At 45.6% G+C, this 22,405-nt stretch overlaps 1 protein-coding gene and 1 long non-coding RNA gene across 6 annotated transcripts in view; one reads left to right on the top strand and one right to left on the bottom strand.

The window, feature by feature from the left end:
- Positions 1-22,405, top strand: part of COL14A1 (collagen type XIV alpha 1 chain) — a 132,410-nt gene that overhangs the window by 43,759 nt on the left and 66,246 nt on the right. For all 5 annotated transcript variants that reach the window (XM_083516442.1, XM_083516443.1, XM_083516440.1 and 2 more), the window contains 9 exons: positions 2,276-2,440; positions 3,009-3,170; positions 3,263-3,414; positions 4,484-4,613; positions 12,421-12,566; positions 15,484-15,613; positions 18,566-18,705; positions 20,574-20,700; positions 21,340-21,479. In XM_083516442.1, coding sequence (XP_083372568.1) covers positions 2,276-2,440; positions 3,009-3,170; positions 3,263-3,414; positions 4,484-4,613; positions 12,421-12,566; positions 15,484-15,613; positions 18,566-18,705; positions 20,574-20,700; positions 21,340-21,479 — 1,292 coding nt within the window. The remainder of the gene's footprint in view (positions 1-2,275; positions 2,441-3,008; positions 3,171-3,262; positions 3,415-4,483; positions 4,614-12,420; positions 12,567-15,483; positions 15,614-18,565; positions 18,706-20,573; positions 20,701-21,339; positions 21,480-22,405) is intronic.
- LOC310713284 overlaps positions 5,088-22,405 on the bottom strand; it is a 326,468-nt gene continuing 309,150 nt past the window's right edge. The window contains exon 2 of the long non-coding RNA XR_014529185.1: positions 5,088-5,436. This is a non-coding gene — a long non-coding RNA (uncharacterized lncRNA). The remainder of the gene's footprint in view (positions 5,437-22,405) is intronic.

Below are 22,405 nucleotides of genomic sequence, written 5' to 3'. Positions count from 1 at the left end.
TCTTGTTTAAACTAACCACAGTTCATCATCGCATCCAAACCACTGTGGTTAGTTTAAATGATGGCTTAAACAAGGGACGGGCAGTTTGTGACCCTCAGCTTAAAGTTCAACAGCCGTCTTTCGATGAGACGATTGGTTCTAACCTCTGACATCCCCTGCAGCCCACTGAACTGGGAGCAAGCAAAGGAGAACAGGGTTGGCACCACCTGTCGGAATCTTTGCTACAACTGAGCTGGAAAAGCTCACCCTCCGGTCGAGTCCTCCGACGGTGATTAACGACCTGAGCCTTTGATAAGGCTCCAGGCACGTTCCCTCATTACGCAGAGTATCAAAGCAGCAGCGAAAGAGACGAGAAATATGAGCTACATGCTAGGTTTTATTTCTAACTACGCAGACAGAAAAGAAACATCCTCTCTCTGTGAAAGCAGAGAGCAACTGAAACAAAGGAACAGGAAACCAGTAAACATCACACCCGTCTCCTGTCTTCCGTGAGACTTGCTACAGCCTGGAATGTCTGGAATGCAAAACAGAGTCTTGTGACTCCAAGCACTGAACAGTGGCAACACACAGAAACCAGCATCACCCACTTTGGGCTCTTTCTCACAAACCACCAGCATGCAGCCCCTGATAGGTTACATTCAAGGGAATGCAACCCTTGAGAGAAAATGTTGCACGCCCACACATGCGGTTTAAACAAACCACAGTTCCCTGCTCAAAACTTACAAACTGTGATTAGTTTAAACAAGGAACTTAGATGGTTCCATTCCCCCACTCTGCTAGGTGCCAGAGGAAGAGACGAGAATATTGAGCTTGAAATTCTTGCATAGTCCAAACCACGGTTTAGCTGCTAAACTTTAGCATTATGTCCAGACTAAGGCTGCAGGAGATTTGGAGCACCAGGTTACATCCCAGATTGGTTTGGTTTGGCTCAGGCTGACTGCAGCCCATCTAAAAGGATACTGAGTAATACCTGTTAGCTTTAGAATCTTAGAAAGCTGAAAGAGGAGGCTTAAAGGATTTCACTTGAGTAACTGCAATCCATGATTCTGCCCTGAACAAGATCCAGTCTTTCCCATGAGTAATGGTTATTCACAATACCAGGCTTAAGAGTCTCAGACCTTCAATTAGTCATGTGGAATCCCAGCTCCACACTCCCACTGATATAACATACCACAGGCTCCCCCTTCCCCCAGTGAGCAGCATTTGGATACATATTCCTCTAATTATCCCGTTCCCAAATCCTTGATTTAATTAAATTTTTCACTCTTCAACATCCCGGTTGTCTTTGGGAAGGTTGCTGAGGTGTTAGTAGTAGAGCATGTGCTTTGCATGCTAATCGGTCTCTGTATTGGATCTGAAATTGTTTTAATACAATTCAGTTTGTTTTAATTGTGTTATATATGGACGCGGGTGGCGCTGTGGGTTAAACCACAGAGCCTAGGACTTGCTGATCAGAAGGTCGGCGGTTCGAATCCCCGCGACTGAGTGAGCTCCCGTTGCTCGGTCCCTGCTCCTGCCAACCTAGCAGTTCGAAAGCACATCGAAGTGCAAGTAGATAAATAGGTACCGCTCCAGCGGGAAGGTAAACGGCATTTCCATGTGCTGCTCTGGTTCACCAGAAGCGGCTTAGTCATGCTGGCCACATGACCCGGAAGCTGTACGCCGGCTCCCTCAGCCAATAAAGTGAGATGAGTGCTGCAACCCCAGAGTGGGCCACGACTGGACCTAACAGTCAGGGGTCCCTTTACCTCTTACTATGCCATTGTGTGAACTGTTTTTTATGCTGTGGGGGGGGGGAGTGAATGAGAAAGATGCTTTGGAAGACGTTAATCAGGCATCCACACAACATTGTACAGATGCCTCCAAGCATACCCACCACACACTCCTTATCTTTATAACTGTGAGGTAAGTTACACTGAGAGGTAGTTGCTGGTCATTCTGGCTGAGCAGGAAGTTGTACTTGGGCCTTTGCATTGGAAGTATTTGATGTTTTTTCTTTCAACAATCCAATAATTGGCTGTGGCTGATAGGAACTGAAGTCCTATAACATCTTCCCACCTCTGCCTTAGAGGGAGGGTACCATCTTTTCCAGTATCTCATTTAAACACAGTGACAATCCCAGCTATCTATTAACCATTAGCTCCCACTGATGAAACATGAGCCAGCTATTCTGGGCTATTTGCTATCAATCCATGTTACAATCAGCCACAAGCTTTTAACTCTCTATATATGGTCAATTTGAGTATGGCTTTCCTCTCTCTTCCTTTTCACACAGGACTTGCCTTAACTTTTATTTTGGAAAACAACTTTAAGCCTGAAGCAGGTGCAAGACCCGGGGTCCCCAAAATCGGTATATTGATCACTGATGGGAAATCCCAAGATGATGTCATCCCGCCTGCTAAGAACCTGAAAGATGCTGGCATTGAATTGTTTGCTATTGGTGTGTATTCTTGTCTTATTGATTAGCTTTGGAAAGTATTTTCTCTTATTGGAACAGGCTAAAGACCCATCTAAGGGACACGGGTGGCACTGTGGGTTAAACCACAGAGCCTAGGACTTGCCGATCAGAAGGTCAGCGGTTCGAATCCCCACGATGGAGTGAGTTCCCGTTGCTCGGTCCCTGCTCCTGCCAACCTAGCAGTTCGAAAGCATATCAAAGTGCAAATAGATAAATAGGTACCGCTCTGGCGGGAAGGTAAACGGCGTTTCCGTGAGCTGCTCTGGTTCACCAGAAGCGGCTTAGTCATGCTGGCCGCATGACCTGGAAGCTGTACGCCGGCTCCCTCGGCCAATAAAGCGAGATGAGCGCCACAACCCCAGAGTCAGTCACGACTGGACCTAATGGTCAGGGGTCCCTTTACCTTTAAAGACCTATCTAATTCAGCATTCCACTCTCTCAGTGGCCAACCAGATATGGGAATTTGGGGTGATGGCTGGGCATCCCGAGTGCGAATGTGAATTGAGGCTGAACTGAGGCTTGCAACTTGTGGCGTTTCTTCCAATGCTAGGTGTAAAGAATGCCGACGAAAACGAACTGAAGGAAATTGCCTCTGAACCAGACAGCACTCACGTCTACAACGTTGCCGACTTCAGCTTCATGAACTCCATTGTGGAAGGTCTTACCAAGACCGTGTGCTCGAGAGTTGAAGAACAGGAAAAGGAAATCAAAGGTAAATGAGGAAACTTACGACAGAGCCCAACGAGTAGACGGTATTCCATTTCATGTGGTTAAAAGGATTGTTTTTAATTGCCTAAAACTTAGGAACTTTGGTAGCCACTCTGGGGGCTCCTACAGATTTGGTCACATCGGAGGTCACAGCCAGAGGGTTCCGTGTGAGCTGGACTCATGCGCCAGGCAAAGTGGAGAAATACAGAGTTGTCTACTACCCCACAAGAGGAGGACAGCCAGAGGAGGTAATGGTGCAATGAATGCTCATGCACTTAATCATCTGAATGTGTTCAATAGAGGGGGGGGGGAGAGATGGAATTCACCACCTTAGAAAATCCTAAGAATAGCTTTGATGAAGTTGGCCAAGACGTCTATGTAATCAAACATCCTGTGGCCACTCAAGGTGTCTTCAGGAAGCCTACAAGCAGGCCCATTTTATCTGCTTTTGGCCTAATCAATCTGTTAGACTTCATGGCTTTTTAGGGGTGAGACTTGTAGCGATCACACAGGGTCCCTTGACGTTTCACTGTCTATTGATCCCTGTGCCACCACTTTATTTCTCGCTGCCACCACCCAGGCCCTACCTGGTACAATACTGAGTCCAGTCAGGGTTAAATTGGAACATAAACTTTTATTTATTTATTGCAGTTTAACAAGCGTGTGGTTTCATAAACAGTATCAGTCAATTACAGTCATGGGGTGCCTATCCAGACCTATAACTTCCGCTCCCTGCTCTCACTCACTAAACCACCTCTCAGATATTTAGATATTTACTTGTCTTCCTTGCTCCTAACTGTTCCCAACTCAAGCTTATTTTGCTACACTAACTCAACCTCCCCACAGACTCTATCCCAATTCACTCCCACTCCAACCAACCGCGCAATGAACTCCCCCCTTCACTCCTCCCAGAGCTGGTTTTATAGTCCCTCTGACTCCACCCCCCTGGGTTCTGATTGGGTAACTTGTTTAACTATTTCACCTCCAGCACTCTCATATGTTAACGTCACAAGACTTTGGTACCTAAAACGGCTGCCGTGCTCTCGCGTAAGAAAACAGGATGCCCCGTTTTTTCTGGGACACTTGTGGGTTATGGGATGCCTCTATTTTGGGCAGGGCATGAGTAGAGAACTCTCTTGGGGGGAAAGGTGGAAATATTTAGTGACTGCTAATCAACTGGTATTCTCTATCTTTCACCAGTCACTTCTCTTTCTCCTGGACTTGTGTTAAGGCTCATTTCCAAGCAAAGGAGAAAACCTGATTTGGTATGAATTTTTTAAAAGAACTTGATTTGATTCGGTCTGTCTCGTCCTACAGGTGGTTGTGCATGGCAGCGATTCAACGGCAGTGCTGAAAAACCTGATGTCTATAACCGAATACCAGATAGCTGTTTTTGCCATATACATTACTTCTGCCAGCGAGGGCCTCCGGGGTACTGAAACTACGCGTAAGTAATGGAACAGAACAAAGAGTCGGTGCATATCTGTTTCTGAGCTGTGCTGAAGCTGGATTCTTTCGGCCCTAATCAGGCATTCGAAACCTTTGATGTGATGAGACAGAACAGTGACAATTCGCTAGCTCTGCCTGCCTCCCCCCCATAGCCTTCCCGACTACCCTCCACAAACATCTGCAGTGGAAAGCCTTCTCTGCTTGGAAAATCCAGGTTATGGAATCCATGTAGAGCTTTCATGGGTTTAAAAACAGGCTCCCCACTTCAAAAGTTCTCCCTCCAGCTGGTGGAGGGTGATAGGAATGTATTTGAATCAGGAATGTATTTGGTTGATGAAGCTGGTACCTTGTGTGGTGATCACACACAGGGCCCCCGGACGTTTGACGGTCTATTGACCCTGTGCCACCACTGCGATTGCTTTTTCCGCTGCCACCACCCCGTATCTCATGGGGACACATGGAGTCCAGTCAGTTGTTAACATAAACAAATAATCAAGTTTATTTTTAAATGCAGGAACAAGCTTATGGTTTCAGTTAATTTTTCTCTTGTCAGTTTCTTATTCTTAGTTCCTAACAACTCCAAACTGATTATTCCAACTATCTATCTGACTCCACCTAACAATTCCTCTCACTCTCTCACAATACAACTCTACCAACCCACACCTAAACCTTCCTCTTCCTTCTTCAACTCCCAAACCAAAACTGACTTTTAAAACCTCCCACTCTAACTTTTATTCCCCCCTTGTATTCTCACTGGCTAATCACATCACACCTATTTTAACCCTTTCCTTATGACCCATCCTAGGAGGCAAACGCCACACCTTGGTTCTCTCTCTCTCTCTCTCATTCATTGCATGAAGGATTTAGAACACCTGAACAGGGTTTCTGCAATGCTTCTAGTACATTTGGTAACTCCAGGTTTAAGAGCATGAGAAGAACCTGCCGGATCAGGCCAGTGTCTCATCTGGTGCAACATCCTGTTCTCCCAGTGGCCAATGGAAAGCCCGCATAGGTTGAAACCTGTGTCTGATATTGCATCAGATTTGAAAGTTTGCTTCTTTTCATGTCTTTTGGGCTGCTGCTGTTTCCTTCCCCCTGTCATTCTCCTCCAGATAAGTTTACCTGTGAAGGTGTCCCTCTCCTATGGTCAAGCTACATAATACTGCTTTTAAAATGTGAAATCTGAACAGGAGATGGGTGCTCTCTCAAGAAAAGTTATCGGGGGAGAATCAGAGGCAACCCTGTCGTGTCAGAGCAAATGCTTTACTTTCTTAATGAGGCAGTAAAGCCCATTCATTGGGATCTGACCACCTTACTTTCAAATAGAGTGGTACTTGCATGAGATAGACCCCTCTGGGAATAACCTAAAAGCTTCTGCATCGGGAAAATTGTTAGCATACGAACTGTTTTCTCTGACATAGTAACTTCTTTGTTTTCAGGTGAAGTCTGCCACCCCTTGTAAAAAGTGCTTGTAAAATTAACCTTGCTGTCAAAAGAACCCCAAGTACTGTAGCTCTGGCCTCAATTTGACTTTGCACCATGCATGAGGTTTAAAGTGTTTCTTGTTCCAGTTGGCTTGCGATGAGAATGTTAAATCCACATTAGCCATAACCCACATTTGCATTACGAGTTCCCAGTGGCGGAGCTTCATGCTCCAGCACTGGGGGATGGAGAGCAGGAGAGGGCGGGGCTGGCGCACGTCCTAAGGGCACGGCACCCAGCATGGGAGGGGGGACAGCTGCGATGGCACCCAGCCAGGATCGTGCTGCCAGGGGCGGTGCGCTCCCCCCGCACTCCTCTTCCTCCGCCAGTGCGAGTTCCTACACTCTGGTTTCTGCACTAAGAACAAGTGGCCAGAATCAACCCTGAAGCCTCACTTGACCAGCCTAGGCTCATGCCAAGTCCCATAAAATTCAGTAGGACTTAAAGATAAAGGGACCCCTGACCATTAGGTCCAGTTGTGGCCGACTCTGGGGTTGCAGCGCTCATCTCGCTTTATTGGCCGAGGGAGCCGGTGTACAGCTTCCGGGTCATGTGGCCAGCATGACTAAGCCGCTTCTGGCGAACCAGAGCAGCACACTGAAACGCCGCTTACCTTCCCACCGGAGTGGTACCTATTTATCTACTTGCACTTTGCTGTGCTTTTGAACTGCTAGGTTGGCAGGAGCAGGGACCAAGCAATAGGAGCTCACCCTGTTGCAGGGATTCGAACTGCCAACCTTCTGATCAGCAAGTCCTAGGCTCTGTGGTTTAACCCACAGCACCACCCGCGTCCCTTTTCTTAGGACTTACTCCTAAGTAAATATGCACTGGATCACAGACTCGTTGTGCTTTCACTCAAGAAAAGCACACCTGTCCTTGGGGGTCAGCTTTTATCTTGTTGCTTGTTGCTGACTAGTGAGATTAATCCTCCAGACGCAAACCAGCAGGCCTTCTGATAAGAGCTTGCACTCCAACTCCTCTCTGCCGATTTATTCTAGGCTGTGTGAGTAAGGGAATGGAAGGTCTGCTTCCATACCTGGCGCCAAACCTCAGCTATCACCCAGGAAGGAGTAATTATGTGGTGCTTGTGCCTAGCATGGTCTTTCTAGAAGTGTGTGTGTTCTCTGCATTCCAAGCAGCATGCAGAAGAGGCTTTTATTTATGCTTAAGCACGTATCTTTAGGGATGCCACAGATGCTTTTAAGAGGTTTGTGTCTTGACATGCTCTTACCTACGGACCCAGTTTTATATTTCTTCCTTTTCTTTTCTTTTCTTTTCTTTTCTTTTCTTTTCTTTTCTTTTCTTTTTGGAAAAAGCTATTTTGATGAATACCGCTGCTTTATGGGGGCAGCTGGATGCAAGAGATTTCCTGCATCTTGCTGCTTCCTTGGTGCAAACCTCAAAAGAATCTGCCTACAAATGAAGGCCTGTGTCTCCTGCGACTGGCAGAAGCTCTGGGGCCCATCATCTGCTAGCCAAACCTTTAATGGGAAATGCCATTCAATGACATTTCAGGACTGAGTCTGAAAAGCAGGTGGTCTACCTCTGACCTTATACCCTGCCCTCACAGGGACGCAGTGGCGCTGTGGTCTAAACCACCGAGCCTATTGGGCTTGCCAATCGTAAGGTTGGTGTTTCGAATCCTTGCGATGGGGGTGAGCTCCCGTTGCTCTGTCCCAGCTCCTGCCAACCTAACAGTTTGAAAGCACGCCAGAGCAAGTAGATAAATAGGTACTTTTGTGGCAGGAAGATAAATGGGTTTCTCTGTGCTATGGCTTCCATCACGGTGTCCCATTGTGTTAGAAGCAGTTTAGTCATGTTGGCCACATGACCCAGAAAGCTGTCTGTGGACAAACGCCGGTACCCTTGGCCTGAAAGTAGAGTTGAGAGCTGCACCCCATTTGTTGTTGTTTAGTTGTGTCCGACTCTTCGTGACCCCATGGACCAGAGCACGCCAGGCCCTCCTGTCTTCCACTGCCTCCCGCAGTTTGGTCAAACTCATGTTAGTAGCTTCGAGAACACTGTCCAACCATCTCGTCATCTGTTGTCCTCTTCTCCTTGTGCCCTCAATCTTTCCCAACATCAGGGTCTTTTCCAGGGAGTCTTCTCTTCTCCTGAGGTGGCCAAAGTATTGGAGCCTCAGCTTCAGGATCTGTCCTTCCAGTGAACATTTGGGGCTGATTTTCTTAAGAATGGATACATACTATGCACCCCATAGTCGAATTCAATTAGACTTAACCGTCCAGGGGTCTTTTACCTTTTTTAGCTATACCTTGCTCTGTTGCATCTCTCAATCCAATCACACCTGAATCACACACAACAGAAATGCCTCCCACTGAGGGAGGGGCAGTGAATCATACAGCGACACTGCGGGCAACATCTGTGTATGTGGATTGTTTAGGTTGTCATGCTTATTAGTCATTGACATAATTATTGTCATAATTATTGAACTAGGGCATCAATGCTATGTATGCCTCTTTGGGAATGAGCGCCATTGTTCCCAGTGTGACTTACTCCTGAGGTGACATGCATTGGATTGCACTGCATAAGAATTAAGTTATGTGTAGGCTAGGATGTGATCCATCCTGGTCAGGATTTGGTTAATGAGTAACTCCGTGGTAATATTGCTGCATACTGACGCAGTAACATCCCATTCCATAGCACCTGGCGCACTTTCAAAGTCACTTTTCAAGTTCTGACTAAGCCCATCTCTATACATTTTTCAGAACTGATCGCACAACTGCCCAAGGCTGAATGTCTCCAAGCGCCGTTTTAACAAATCTTTGCTTGAGTGTCATAAAGCAATACTCTTGAAATGTGCAAATAATTAATCACTCCATTTCAAATATATATATATTAATGCTGCCTTTGGGAGTTTGCGGGGGGAAATATAGTTTACATTTTTGACCTCGTTGGAAGATGGTGACAGATTAAAATGAACGGCAAATATGAAAACCCACACATTTGTGCATAGGTTGCAGGAAATGAAATCTCGACTGAACAGTGCAGCCAGCCGTAGAGATAAATTAATTCATGCCACGAGCATTTGAGACATGGAAAATGTTAAAGATAAGTGCATACATGGTGTTGGTGGTGGGGTGGTCAGACCAGGGATGGGAAAACTGTGACCCTCTAGATATTGCTGGACTCTGAATCTCATCAGTTCTGACCATTGGTTGTGCTGGCTGAGGCTATTGAGACTTGGGAGTCCAAGAAAATCTGGAGAGCCATAGGTGCCCTGCCCTTGTGTAGAGAGAAGTGGTCAACAATAACATCATGGGAGATCCTCCAGAGCACCTGAAGAAAGTATGACCTTGGGATGGGGTATGTGTGTGAAATTGGATTTAGTTTGCATTTAAATGAGAATATATACGACAATATACTTTCCAAAGCAATATGAAGCATCCATCCTTCAAAATGTGCACTTATCTGAATTTTGTGATGTAGTTCACCAACCAACCAACCAACCAACCGATGTTTACCAAAAATGCACATACAGTCATACCTCGGGTTAAAGTTGCTTCAGGTTGGTTGCACTCCACTGTGACCCGGAAGTAATGGAACGCCGCTTGCGCATGCGCAGATGCTCAAAATGATGCCATGCACATGCACAGAAGCGGCGAATTGCGACCTGTGCACGTACAGATGCGCAGATGCGGGTTGTGTTCTCTTCAGGATGCAAACGGGGCTCCGGAACAGATCCCGTTCACATCCAGAGGCACCACTGTATTAGAGGAACGTGGGCATAAAAATTAATATGTTACTACAAATGACATTTTTAAAAATCGCTGAATTGGAAAGGATTGTCTAGTTCCACCACCTGCAATGCAGAAATCCCACAGCCCTGAAATTAAGAGTGTCATATTCTACGACTGAGCTATTTTAGGATTATATTGTTTGCAGTTCTTGTGTTGCACCTATGGGGAAGACTTGGGAGCCCCAGAGGGCACAATCCACATAAGTTCAGGATGAAGGGATTCAACAAGCTCAGCCAATGCTGTGTGTGAATGGAACCTGATCCTCGAACAGGTGTGTGGCTCTATGAATGCTTTTGGACTCCAACACCCATCAACCCCAGCCAATATGGCTGGGGATCGGGGATGATGGGAGTTGTAGTCTAACAACATCCGGAGGACTACAATTTACATGTTCCTGTTTTGGAAGATGCCTTAGTACCCTTTGGAATGTGGCAGTGATGGGTTGTTGTTTTTTGCAGCTAACGTTTGATAATCCTTGTACCATACCTGGGGCAGCCAGTTTCTCAGCATGCAGATAGGTGTGATGCTTCAGTTGGACTATGGAAACAAAGAATTGGAATATATTGTTACAGACGTTGGGTGCCATGCCAACACTTTACCAAGTGGTAGCAAGATTTCGGGGGGTGGGGGTGGGTTCCAGATGCTCACCTAGGGTCTGTGCTGCTTTGGAGAATCAAGACTGTTGTAGCTTTAAGGAATATGATTTATTCACATATTTACACCTGAGTTTAGATGGAGGGACTCCAGATCTTACAGCATGTTCCTCTCAAGAGGCGTTTGTTCCCCACACCACTTGAGACCAAGGCAGTATACCTGAAGGAGCATCTCCACCCTGATCGTTCAGCCCAGACACTGAGGTCCAGCTCCGAGGGCCTTCTGGCTGTTCTCTCCCTGCGAGAAGTGAGGTTACAGGGAACCAGGCAGAGGGCCTTCTCAGTAGTGGTGCCCGCCCTGTGGAACACCCTCCCATCAGATGTCAAGGAAATAAACAACTATCTGACTTTTAGAAGACATCTGAAAGCAGTCCTGTTTAGGGAAGTTTTTAATGTTTGATGTTTTATTGTGCTTTTCATGTTCTGTTGGGAGCCGCCCAGAGTGGTTGGGGAAACCCAGCCAGATGGGTGGGGTAATAATAATAATAATAATAATAATAATAATAATAATAATAATAATACTTATGCTAATGTGACATTCCCAAGACCACGTCCCCTGCTTGTATCATATGTATATACAGAGTGCAAAAAGCCTAAATACAGAATTGCCTGTCTTTAAAATTCATCCAAGGCTACATCTGTATTCTGACTCCTACCACAATATGGTAACATATTTGGTGAAATGTAGGGAAGTTTTAAATGTTTGATGTTTTATCATAGTTGTAATATTCTGTTGGGAGCCGCCCAGAGTGGCTGGGGTATAAATAAATCAGCATCAGCATCAGCATCTCCTAATTCCGCTGTTCCTAAAAACTGAGCCTCCTTTATTTGTGTGCATTCTAACGGTCAGTTCTTTTGATGCTTTGAAGTACTAATGGCTAATTCCCTCAAGCATTAGCTAACAAACCTGACTTCATCAACACTTGTTGATTGACTGGGATCAAAGGCTTAAGAGTTTACCCAGGTTAATTAACTCTTCACATGCTAACTGCTTATGCTCAGAAGTAGGTCCACACTTTCCTACTTACGCATGGATCTTGACCAGGCATAGGCAAACTCCAGCCCTCCAGATGCTTGGGACTACAATTCCCATGATCCCTAGCTAACAGGACCAGTGGTCAGGGATGATGGGAATTGTAGTCCCAAACATCTGGAGGGCCGGAGTTTGCCTATGCCTGATCTTGACTGCATTCTCAAAGTCTGGCACACAGGCTTTGCACACTAATTAAACCCCCACAAACCCCTCTCCCTTTCTTCTACACATTGAGACTGTCTTATAACATATCCTGGTTATAACATCCAAGTTCTAATGAAATCCTAATATCTACTAAACCTAAACCTTTTGCAACATGGCTCTATCACCATATTCATCCCAGTAAGATAAATGAGGAATTTAACAGAAAAACAAGAAACATGATCAAGAAAGAAGATTCCACCTAAACATTAGGAAGAACTTCCTGACAGTAAGAGCTGTTTGACAGTGGAATTTGCTGCCAAGGAGTGTGGTGGAGTCTCCTACTTTGGAGGTCTTTAAGCAGAGGCTTGACAACCATATGTCAGGAGTGCTCTGATGGTGTTTCCTGCTTGGCAGGGGGTTGGACTCGATGGCCCTTGTGGTCTCTTCCAACTCTATGATTCTATGATCCAAAATGAAGAAGAATTAGAAGTGCAATGATATTTTCAGGCAGTACCTCCCATGCATATAGCAGCACAAAAAGAAATAAGCTATTTTGTGCCTCATTCATATTAAAGTCCTTGCACTGATAATTTGCTGCAGGTCGTCCTGGTCAGCACCGTTCAAACAAAGTTGGTTGTTCATTCCTGACAAAGCATTGAATTTACTGTTAGAGAATAATTTTTATTTCAGCTACTCTCCTCTAAGTAACTGCATATTGTTTCCCACCCCTTGCAGTCGCCTTGCCAATGGCCTCAGATCTGGAGCTGTATGACGTGTCTCACAGCAGCATGAGAGTGAAATGGAACAGAGTAGCTGGTGCAACTGGCTATATGATTCTGTATGCTCCTCTAACGGACGGGCTGGCTGCAGATGAGAAGGAGGTGAGCTTGGCATCAACCAGAAGAGATGTTCGTGGAATATGAATATTCGTGGAATAAGGTCGTGGGTTCGAGCTCCACGTTGGGCAAAAGATTCCTGCATTGCAGGGAGTTGAATTAAATGATCATTGCGAGCCCTTCCAACTCTATGATTTGAAGGACATGATGAATCTTCTCATCAAAGCGTGTGCCTATTTTCTTGAAAAGTTCCACTGCCTTCACAGGACACTTTATTAGGACTTATATGTTATTCTAAAAGCAGGAACGCGGATGGTGCTGTGGTCTAATCCACAGAGCCTAGGGCTTGCCGATCGGAAGGTCAGAGGTTCAAATACCTGCGACGGGGTGAGCTCCCGTTTCTCAGTCCCTGCTCCTGCCAACCTAGCAGTTCGAAAGCACCCAGTGCAAGTAGACAAGTAGGTACCGTGTGCTGCTTAGTCATGCTGGCCACATGACCCAGAAGCTGTACGCCGGCTCCCTCAGCCAATAAAGCGAGATGGGTGCCACAACCCAAGAGTCGGCCATGACTGGACCTAATGGTTAGGGGTCCCTTTACCTTTACTTTAAAAGCAGGATGTTGCCCGTGCCTGAGCCTTGTTGCTGTGTGGATGGGTGTGTGAAGATTTTTTTTTCCTGGATTGTGGCTGCAGAGGAGAGAGGTAAAACTCCTCCCTTCCCATCTTGCTGTGCTCACAATTAGCACTGAGACCCCCCCACCATAACTGTAATTAATCAATTAAAGAAAAACCAACGATGTAGCTGCATTCTATGCATGAAACATGTTGTTTGGCCCTTGGTAATTTCTAAGATTTAGTCAGAATTAGAGACAGAGGAGAGTATTGATTCATTACACATTTAAAGCCACCCCCCGAAAAAAAAAATGCACTTTCTGAAACTACATGTAAATCGAAGCACAGCTATCCCTTGAAATTTCCACACATCTGAATTTTGCGATGCAGTTTTCCAACTGAACAAAGCATTTTAAAATAATGTATATATTAGTGGCGTATGTATATATTAGCCAGGAGTGCCTGGCGTTCTCTAGTCCATGGGGTCACAAAGAGTCGGACACGACTAAATGACTAAACAACAATAACAATATATTAGTGGAAAGTGTACATAAAAATAAAGAATTTATTGAAAACAGCATACCGAAATGCATTAAATTAGGGCAAATTATTTGCAGAAATGTTTCACATTAGCTAAGATGACATATAAAATGTATTTCTTAGGATAAAACTTCATTGAAATGCTGATGAATTTTCATTAGGACTTTTTTAAAGGGTGAGAAAATCACAAATAGCTACAAAATGTAAAGAGTTGAATTTAAGTTCAGCAGAATGAGAAACTGCGAGAACTGAACTCTACAGATCCTTCCCTCCAGTGTCAGAACCAGTATGCATTTTCTTGACTTGGTGAACAAAACCTGCCCCTTTAGACAGTGTGAAAGGGCACCATCTCTTCCCCATTGCTCAGTTTGTGTGTTTGAAATTGCATTTATTCCCATTCAGAGAAGGAGACTTAACAACATGCAAAGGCATGCAAGGCTCTGGTGAGGGTGAGGGTGTAGAGAGCTCGCATAGACTTGTGCTTTGTTCTTTGCATGATCTGTAGCTATGGGCATGTACCCCCTTCAATGAAAACTTGCTGAAATCAGCAAGCTCGAGAACCTCACCCTATAGACAGATTTTCAACAAATAAGTCAGTCTTTATTATTATTGTTACTACTACACCCAGTGAAGAAGCTCAAGGGGACAGAAAGACTCACTTCAAATTGCAAACTGCATTAGCAGTAACTAAACCTCGCCCTATGGAAATAATTCTTAAATGCACTAATCATAGCTGCCATCTCCACAACCATATGATTCCAGCTGCCATTTTGAGGTGTGTTTTCTTTTATTGTTGCAAAAACAACCGCAATCTCACAAGAAGAACCTTGAGGCCTTTTGTGCAGAGGTCTCCTTCTCCTCCTCCTCTCACCTGTGTAAAGGTAAAGGTAAAGGGACCCCTGACCATTTGGTCTAGTCATAACCGACTCTGACATTGCGGCGCTCATCTCGCTTTATTGGCTGAGGGAGCCAGCATACAGCTTCCGGGTCATGTGGCCAGCATGACTAAGCCACTTCTGACAAACCAGAGCAGCGCACGGAAATGCTGTTTACCTTCCCGCTGGATCGGTACCTATTTATCTACTTGCACTTTGAAGTGCTTTTGAACTGCTAGGTTGGCAGGAGCTGGGACCGAGCAACGGGAGTTCACCCCGTCGCAGGGATTCAAACCGCTGACCTTCTGATTGGCAAGTCCTAGGCTCTGTGGTTTAACCCACAGCGACACCTGCGTCCCCTGTATACTGGGTGGTTATTTCTAGTCCTTAAAACGAACCATTGTACTGTGTCTCTATGGGCAATACAACATGTACCTGGTTCTGACTCAAGACCAGATCCCAAATGGTATTCCCACCCCTGGATAAAGCCAACACTTTCAAAAGTCTTCTTGTACCATTAAGACACCGGTTCCCACCTTCCCCTGTCTCTTTCTCCATCTTGGTACTGGTCCCTGAGGCAGATTTCTTCACTCTCATGCATCGCAAGGCTGGCCTTGTGTGTTCTTCCTCAATTTCATATATTCAAACATCAGTTGCTGCTTCTCCTCTGCAAAACTGTATCAAGAGGCAATGATTTATGAGGGGAAGTGGCAGACAAAGGGGTGTTTAACATTTCCCCCATAACACACCTCCACCCAGTTGTCATTTTTCACCCAAGAGTTCTGGATCTGTGATTCCATGCCCTCCTTACTTAGCTTGGCAGAGGAGACTTTCAAGCACCTGGAATTGACTAAATAAATAAGGCCTTCCCTCTCCCCTTTTTATGCTGCTTCCTTGGTTTATATATGATGAACCGTCCCTTTGTTTCATCCACAGATGAAAATTGGAGAAAGCTCGACAGACATCGAACTGGAGGGTCTTCTGCCCAACACAGAATACACGGTCACAGTTTACGCCATGTTTGGAGAGGAAGCCAGTGACCCGCTTACAGGACAAGAAACAACATGTAGGTGATTCAGTGCTCCAGGAGCAAAACTCTAGGAGAGGTTTGCGTGTTTGAAAATGAATTTCAGGCATAGAATATTCATTCCCACAGCATCGTTTAGGGAAGGCAGGTGGGCACCATCTATGAATATCCCCCAGAACCACCAAATTATCTGGTTATGATGGAGTAGAACAAAGTAACCACAATGCATTGCTTCTTCTTTTTGTTTGTATTTGGTTTTAAGATATTGAAGAGCATTGTCCTGCTAATTTATCCTCCACCAGGGCCAAGGCCTTCTCAGTGATGGCTCCGACCTGGTGAAATGCTCTGTCCCATGAGACCATGGCCCTGCAGGATTTAACTTCCTTCCGCAGGGCCCGTAAGACAGAGCTATTTTACCTGGCTTTCAATTTGAACTTAGCCTGATCTTTTATTCCCCTTCCTTCCCTCCCCCTCCCCTTTTTGTGAAGATTACCCGCTCTGGGATCGCACAGCTAATTCTCCCCTGGTCTCCTCACTGGCCCAAATAGGACTAATTTAGCCAGCTAGCCCTGGTGATAATCTAATGTTTATTGGATGGATTTCCCCCCCTAAATTGATTTTTGAATTCTGAATTTATTGTTATTCACGTTTTATACTGTATTTTATGCTGTTTTTTGTTGCATCAATTTTAAATTTGTTGTTAGCCGCCCTGAGCCCGGTTTCCTGAACCAGGAAGGGCGGGGTATAAATAAATAAAATATTATTACTATTATATTAATTTTACCCTCCATGAAAATATTTTCTTTGCCCCCCCTGTGCTGGAACACAGAGACCTGCCTTATGCTGAGTCACATCATTGGTCCATCTAACTCAGTATTCTCTGGACTGATTGGCAGTCATTCTCCCCTCCCCATTCCATATAAAGAAGCCAATTGGACTAGTAGTTCTTCTTACATCACTGCACCTGAAACAAACATGACAGTCTGGAGTGGCGAGGCAAGCTGGGTACCATACATTTCTCTGTCTTCCATCACAAAGGAATGGTCAGGGGCCTTTAAAGTGATTGCTTCTTCCTCTCAGCATCCGCTGCCTGAGGCAGTCGTTTCAATTTGCCTAATGGTAGGGTTAGTCCTGGCTAGACCACTCAGGCCCCCGATCCCCATCATGTACTCTTTCAATTCATGGGGGAGGTTCATGTGAAACTCCTTAGGTCCTTGTCATTAAACGTATAGGGACCCCTGACCATTAGGTCCAGTCGTGGCTGACTCTGGGGTTATGGCGCTCATCTCGCTTTATTGGCCGAGGAAGCCGGCGTACAGCTTCTGGGTCATGTGGCCAGCATGACTAAGCCGCTTCTGGTGAACCAGAGCAGCGCCGGAGCGGTACCTATTTATCTACTTGCACTTTGACGTGCTTTCGAACTGCTAGGTGGGCAAGAGCAGGGACCGAGCAACGGGAGCTCACCCTGTCGCGGGGATTTGAACCGCTGACCTTCTGATCGGCAAGTCCTAGGCTCTGTGGTTTAACCTTGTCATTACATGTGTGTTACATGTAAGGCACAGTTCCAGCGGAAATATCTCATGTGCCGTCTCTTTGATTTCATGCCAAACCAGTGTTTTCATTTTCGCGTGGCTTGTGCTGAACATTTTCCTAGAAAATTGTGTCTAAAGCCAGAAGTTTCTCAGCTGGCACGTTTTTCTGTTGTGTTATGAAAGGATCCAGACTTTTTCATTCAAAACAGCTTATGCTAGTAAACATGTAGTCATGAAATCAGAGAACGAGTTGCATGCAATGTTACAAATGTGTGCAAGGAAAAGAAGTTAAAAAATGTAAATAATACAGCCTTGTGAGACTGTGGTTTCTTTCTGAGGAGTAATACAGTGCTTCATCCTTTCCCAGCTGACTGGGTTGTTGTTTTTGCTCATAATTACTTGCAACTGCTTTCTTCACTATAGCAAGGATGGGAGAAACTGTGGTCCTCAGGATATTGCTGGACTCCAGCTCTCATCCAGAAGTCTAAGGGTACCTACACATCATACCATTTAAAGCACATGACTTCTCCCAAATAATCTTGAGAACTGTGGTTTAGTCCTTACAGAATTGCAGCTTCCAGTACCTTGGACCAACTACAGTTCCCAGGATTCTTTGGGGGGAGTCATGTATGATGGTGAAAAGCCAAGTTACAGGGAACCAGGCAGAGGGCCTTCTCGGTAGTGGCACCCACCCTGTGGAACATGTATGCTGTGTTTGCAGCCAGAGATTATGGGGGCTGTAGTCCAAACAGTTTGGAGAGTTTCTGATTTCCTCTCCTTGCTCTATTGAATTCTAGATGCATTTTTCTCCATGAGAAGAGGGATGTGGCAGACACAGAGCCATAATTTTGGTCGAGAGGGCCACTGAGTAAGTGTTGGTGTACATAAACCACACTAAAAACTCTACCTGGACAGTTCTGCTTTAGACTGCCAGGGAAAGAGGGATTTGTATGTTTGGATTCCCTCTGATGAAAACAAATAAATAACCCTCCACGCAGAAAAAAATAGCATACCGTATTTTTCCGTGTATAACACGCCCCTGTGTATAATATGCCCCCTGTTTTGGGGGACTCCAAATTAAGAAAATGGGAGGAGATTGTATCCGTGTATAATATGACCCCCAATTTTAAACATATTTTTTAAAGAAAAAAACCTAGTCTTATACATGGAAAAATGCTGTATATGGCATGTATGCACTTTGTTACACGGGGAGAAAAAAAGGATGCAACTTGCACATTTTGACAGTCTGAAAACATTCCCAGAGGCTGATTACATACCAGCTGTTGGAATGATTGCTGACTTCCATTGAAGTCATTGGGACTAATTCAGCTTGAATTCAAGCATAAGAAGTTCATGTTTTCTTTTCGATGTGCTTTTTCTTTCTACATGTTTAAGAGATATAGATTTTTTTTATTTTTAAAAATAGTTTGTAATTTGAACTTCCCTCTACCTTCTGCAGTACCTTTAAGCCCTCCACAGAACCTGATGTTTTCAAATGTGGAACACAATTCAGCAAAGGTAACATGGGATCCTGCTTCTAAAAAGGTGAAAGGCTATCGGATTATGTATGTCAAAACGGATGGAACAGAAACTAATGAGGTAAGCAAATTTTTAGAAACGGGTTTTGTGTTTTTTTTAAGGAGCAAATGTATTATGAAATACCTATATCCTGTTTGCAATCTGCCAGTTACTGATATCGTAATTAGATTAAGTATTTCTCTTTGGGTTAAGAACCACTTCAGAGACCTACAGAAAGCTCCATGCCAAGGGATGCCACTTACAATATAACCTTTTAGAAACTCAGAAGACGCCATGAAATATTTAAATAAATCAATTAAAACAGCAAAAAGCTCGAAAAGAGAGGGGGGAAACTGCAAAAATGACTCAGAAAGATCAGGAAAACAGCTAACAATCTCAGGAGTATTTTTAACTGCAATCCCACGATCCTTTGCACTGAACTTTGAGGACTGTGGCAGTGGCGTAGCGTGGGGGGTGCCAGGGGTGCCGGCCGCACCGGGCGCAACATGGGCGGGGGGCGCGCTCGCACTAGCAGCTCTCTGCCCCTACGAAAATCCACGGGTTAGGGAGCCCGCGCTCGCTCGGCTTGGCGAGGAGGTCGCGGAAGGGGGAGAGCGAAGCCTTCTGCCGCGGGCAAAAAAAGGAGAGGAAGCCGGGCGGGTGGGCTGGCTGGCTGGCGGGGGTCTGGCTGCGCCTGCTGCTGCCGTTGCCGCTGCTGCCGGGCTTTGACAGCTTGGCGAAGCGGAGGGAGAGGAGCTTTATGGTAATTGCGGCTCTCTCTCCACTGGCCGCCTGGGTAGTGAGCCGAGCCGAGCAGGGAGTCTGGCGAGGGGACCGGAAGAGACTTTTCCACCTCGCCTGGTCAAAAAGGAGAGCGGAGTCTCCTCAGGGCGCCCTCAGGCAGGGCAGGGCAAGGCAAGCAGAGCGAGGAGGAGAGAGAGGGGAAGGGGGGGGGAAGCAGCCAGGAAACGCTGCGGTGTGGAGGAGGAATCAATTAAGGGAAAAAAGGAAAGAAAAGAGGCAGCTCCAGGAGAGCGCGGGGGAAAGAGAAGCCTCGCTGCTGCTGCTTGGGAGAGTAAATTACTGTACTTGCCTTGCCCCGGGTTAGGGGGCGCAAATTAATTGCCTTGCCCCGGGTTAGGGGGCGCAAATTACTTGCCTTGCCCCGGGTGCTGATAACCCACGCTACGCCGCTGGACTGTGGACAGTTACAAGTTCGAGAAAGGAGGTTTGGAGGGACCAATTGGATGGTGTTTACAAGCTTTTTAGAAGGTTCCCCCCCATATGCGATTTTACGTATATGCATGGTCCCCAGGAACATAACCCCTGCCTAAGTGGGGAGACACCTGCAATTTCTTTGAAAAATGTGTTTCAAGGCTTTGAAAAAACGTACATAACCTGGATTCCACCCTTGCTCCCTGAGTCCATCTTTATTTTCTGTTAGCGTTGATGCCAGATTTTCCTCTTCCTCGCCACCAGCCCTGTGAGTGGAAGGTAGGGCGAACCTTTCCAAAGGCAGCTAAGGAGCAACTGCACGACTCTTGAAACAGAAGCGCCATTTTGCGGTTTGTTTCTTTTAGAAACACATGTCGTACAGGTGCTCTCCCTTCCTTCCAAGCCCTGGTGGTCCATTTCAGCAGCAGGATCTGGTATTTTATGACAGTAAACAGGAGAGGCGTATAGCACCCCCTTTTTCTCCCTCGTCTCTCCCCTGTAGCTGAAGGAGGGGAGAGGAAGCAATCCGTTTCTTGCTGTAAGACGAGGCTTTTGCCAAACCACTGAAGGGTGCATTCTGGCGCCCAGAAGGCTTTCTTCAGCTGTTAGGAAACTCACACAGCTCAATACAAGCCTGCCTTTTGCATCCTGATGTAGACGGTGCAAGCCAGCTGAGTTTTGCCTTGAGACTCTCCACATGGTTTCTGATTGACGGGGCTCCTTTTATTTTGCAGGAGGAGGTTGGCCGTGTTTCAACACACACTCTGCAGAGCTTGACATCCCTCACTGAATATACTGTTGCTATTTTCTCCCTCTATGACGAAGGGCAGTCTGAGGCACTCACTGGCAGCTTCACCACCAGTAAGTCTTGGCTGCATTTCTGAAAGCTATCCAAGCACAACCGTAATATTCCTTTGCTTTTCCGGAAAGAAAAGTAATTGCAACAGTCTCACACTTTTATTTTTTTTACGGAAAAAGGAACGTAATAACCCCTCGACTTTTCATTCACTCGACAGTTTAGAAACTTGAAATTAAAAGAAATGCAAATAGGCATTTTTGTCCGATATCTTCTTATGGTGGCTACAGAAAGAAAGAGAGGCATTTAAATATTGGATAGCTGGGAGGCAAGTTGGGTTTTGCCAGTTTGCTGAATAAATTATGTAGATGAAGTAAACCCCTCAGAATTCCTTTCAGAAAAGTTTCTTTCCAGCATTTCAGTTGCATTGGGGTGTTCTCAACCGCGAAAAAACACAATTCAGTCAAATTTGAACCTCTTCAGGCTACGCAATCCCTTGGGCCAAAGAACTGCACTGAAAATCACTCCATGGGATTCTGTCCTCCTCGCCTTGGTTGCTCTAGTTTTTGGAAATGGAACAAATACAGCCCAATTAATTCTACCGTGTTTATAGGGTGCCATGGAGAGCTTTCATTGTGCTTCTCTTCAATCATCTCAGTAATCCTTATAACAAGTTTTCTTTCCGATGTGATACTGTCTTGCAGAAAAAGTTCCATCTCCCCAGTATCTGGAAATCAACGAAGTATCCACAGATAGCTTTACAGTCAGCTGGAAGCTGCCATCCTCAGACGTTGCCCTTCTTCGACTGGCATGGATTCCTCTGGGTGGGGAAGAAGCCGAAGAGGTGACTGTTCTTACCTCTCGTATGGTATCCTGTATATTAACAGCAAGCTCATGTTCCAAGTACAGCCGTACCTTGGTTTTCGAACAGCTTAGTTCTCGAACGTTTTGGCTCCCGAATGATCGAACAATTCTGGTTTTTGAACATTATTTGGGAAGCCGACGTGTAACGTGGCTTCTGATTGGTGGCAGGAGCTTCCTGCCACCAATCAGAAGCTCTGCTTTGGTTTTTCAAATGTTTTCGAAGCCAGACGTCCAATGGGGCTTCTGTGGCTTCCGATTGGCTGCAGGAGCTGCCTGCAGCCAATCGGAAGCTGTATTTTGGTTTTCGAACATTCTGGAAGTTGAACGGACTTCCGGAACAGATTCCGTTCGACTTCCAAGGTACTACTGTACTGGTCCTTTCTCTTTGGCCAAAACAACAACATTCATGCACAAGAGAGAACTATGAGCAGGCTCGGGTGAAACTCAGGATTTGCAGAAGTACCAAAAAAAACCCCTTTAATATTAATATTTAATGTTAATTTATTTTTTCTACCCAGCCCATCTGAATGGGTTTCCCCAGCCACTCTGGGCGGCTTTCAACAGAACGTCAAAAACAGAATAAAACTTCAAACATTAAAAACTTCCCTAAACAGGGCTGCCTTCAGATGTTTTCTAAAAGTCGGATAGTTGTTTATTTCCTTGACATCTGATGGGAGGGCATTCCACAGGGCAGGCACCACTACCGAGAATGCCCTCTGCCTGGTTCCTTGTAAGCTCACTTTTCGCAGTGAACCGCCAGAATGTCCTCGGAGCTGGACCTCAGTGTCCAGACTGAACGATGAGGGTGGTGATGTTCCTTCATGTATACAGGGCCGAGGCCATTTAGGGCTTTAAAAATCAACACCAGCACTTTGAATTGTGCTCAGAAACGTACTGGGAACCAAT

Source organism: Podarcis liolepis, assembly GCF_965112155.1.
Source record: "Podarcis liolepis genome assembly, chromosome: 8".
NCBI classification, from domain to species: domain Eukaryota; kingdom Metazoa; phylum Chordata; class Lepidosauria; order Squamata; family Lacertidae; genus Podarcis; species Podarcis liolepis.
Note: the sequence above shows the minus strand (reverse complement) of the source record. Positions and strands in the feature narration are given on the sequence as shown.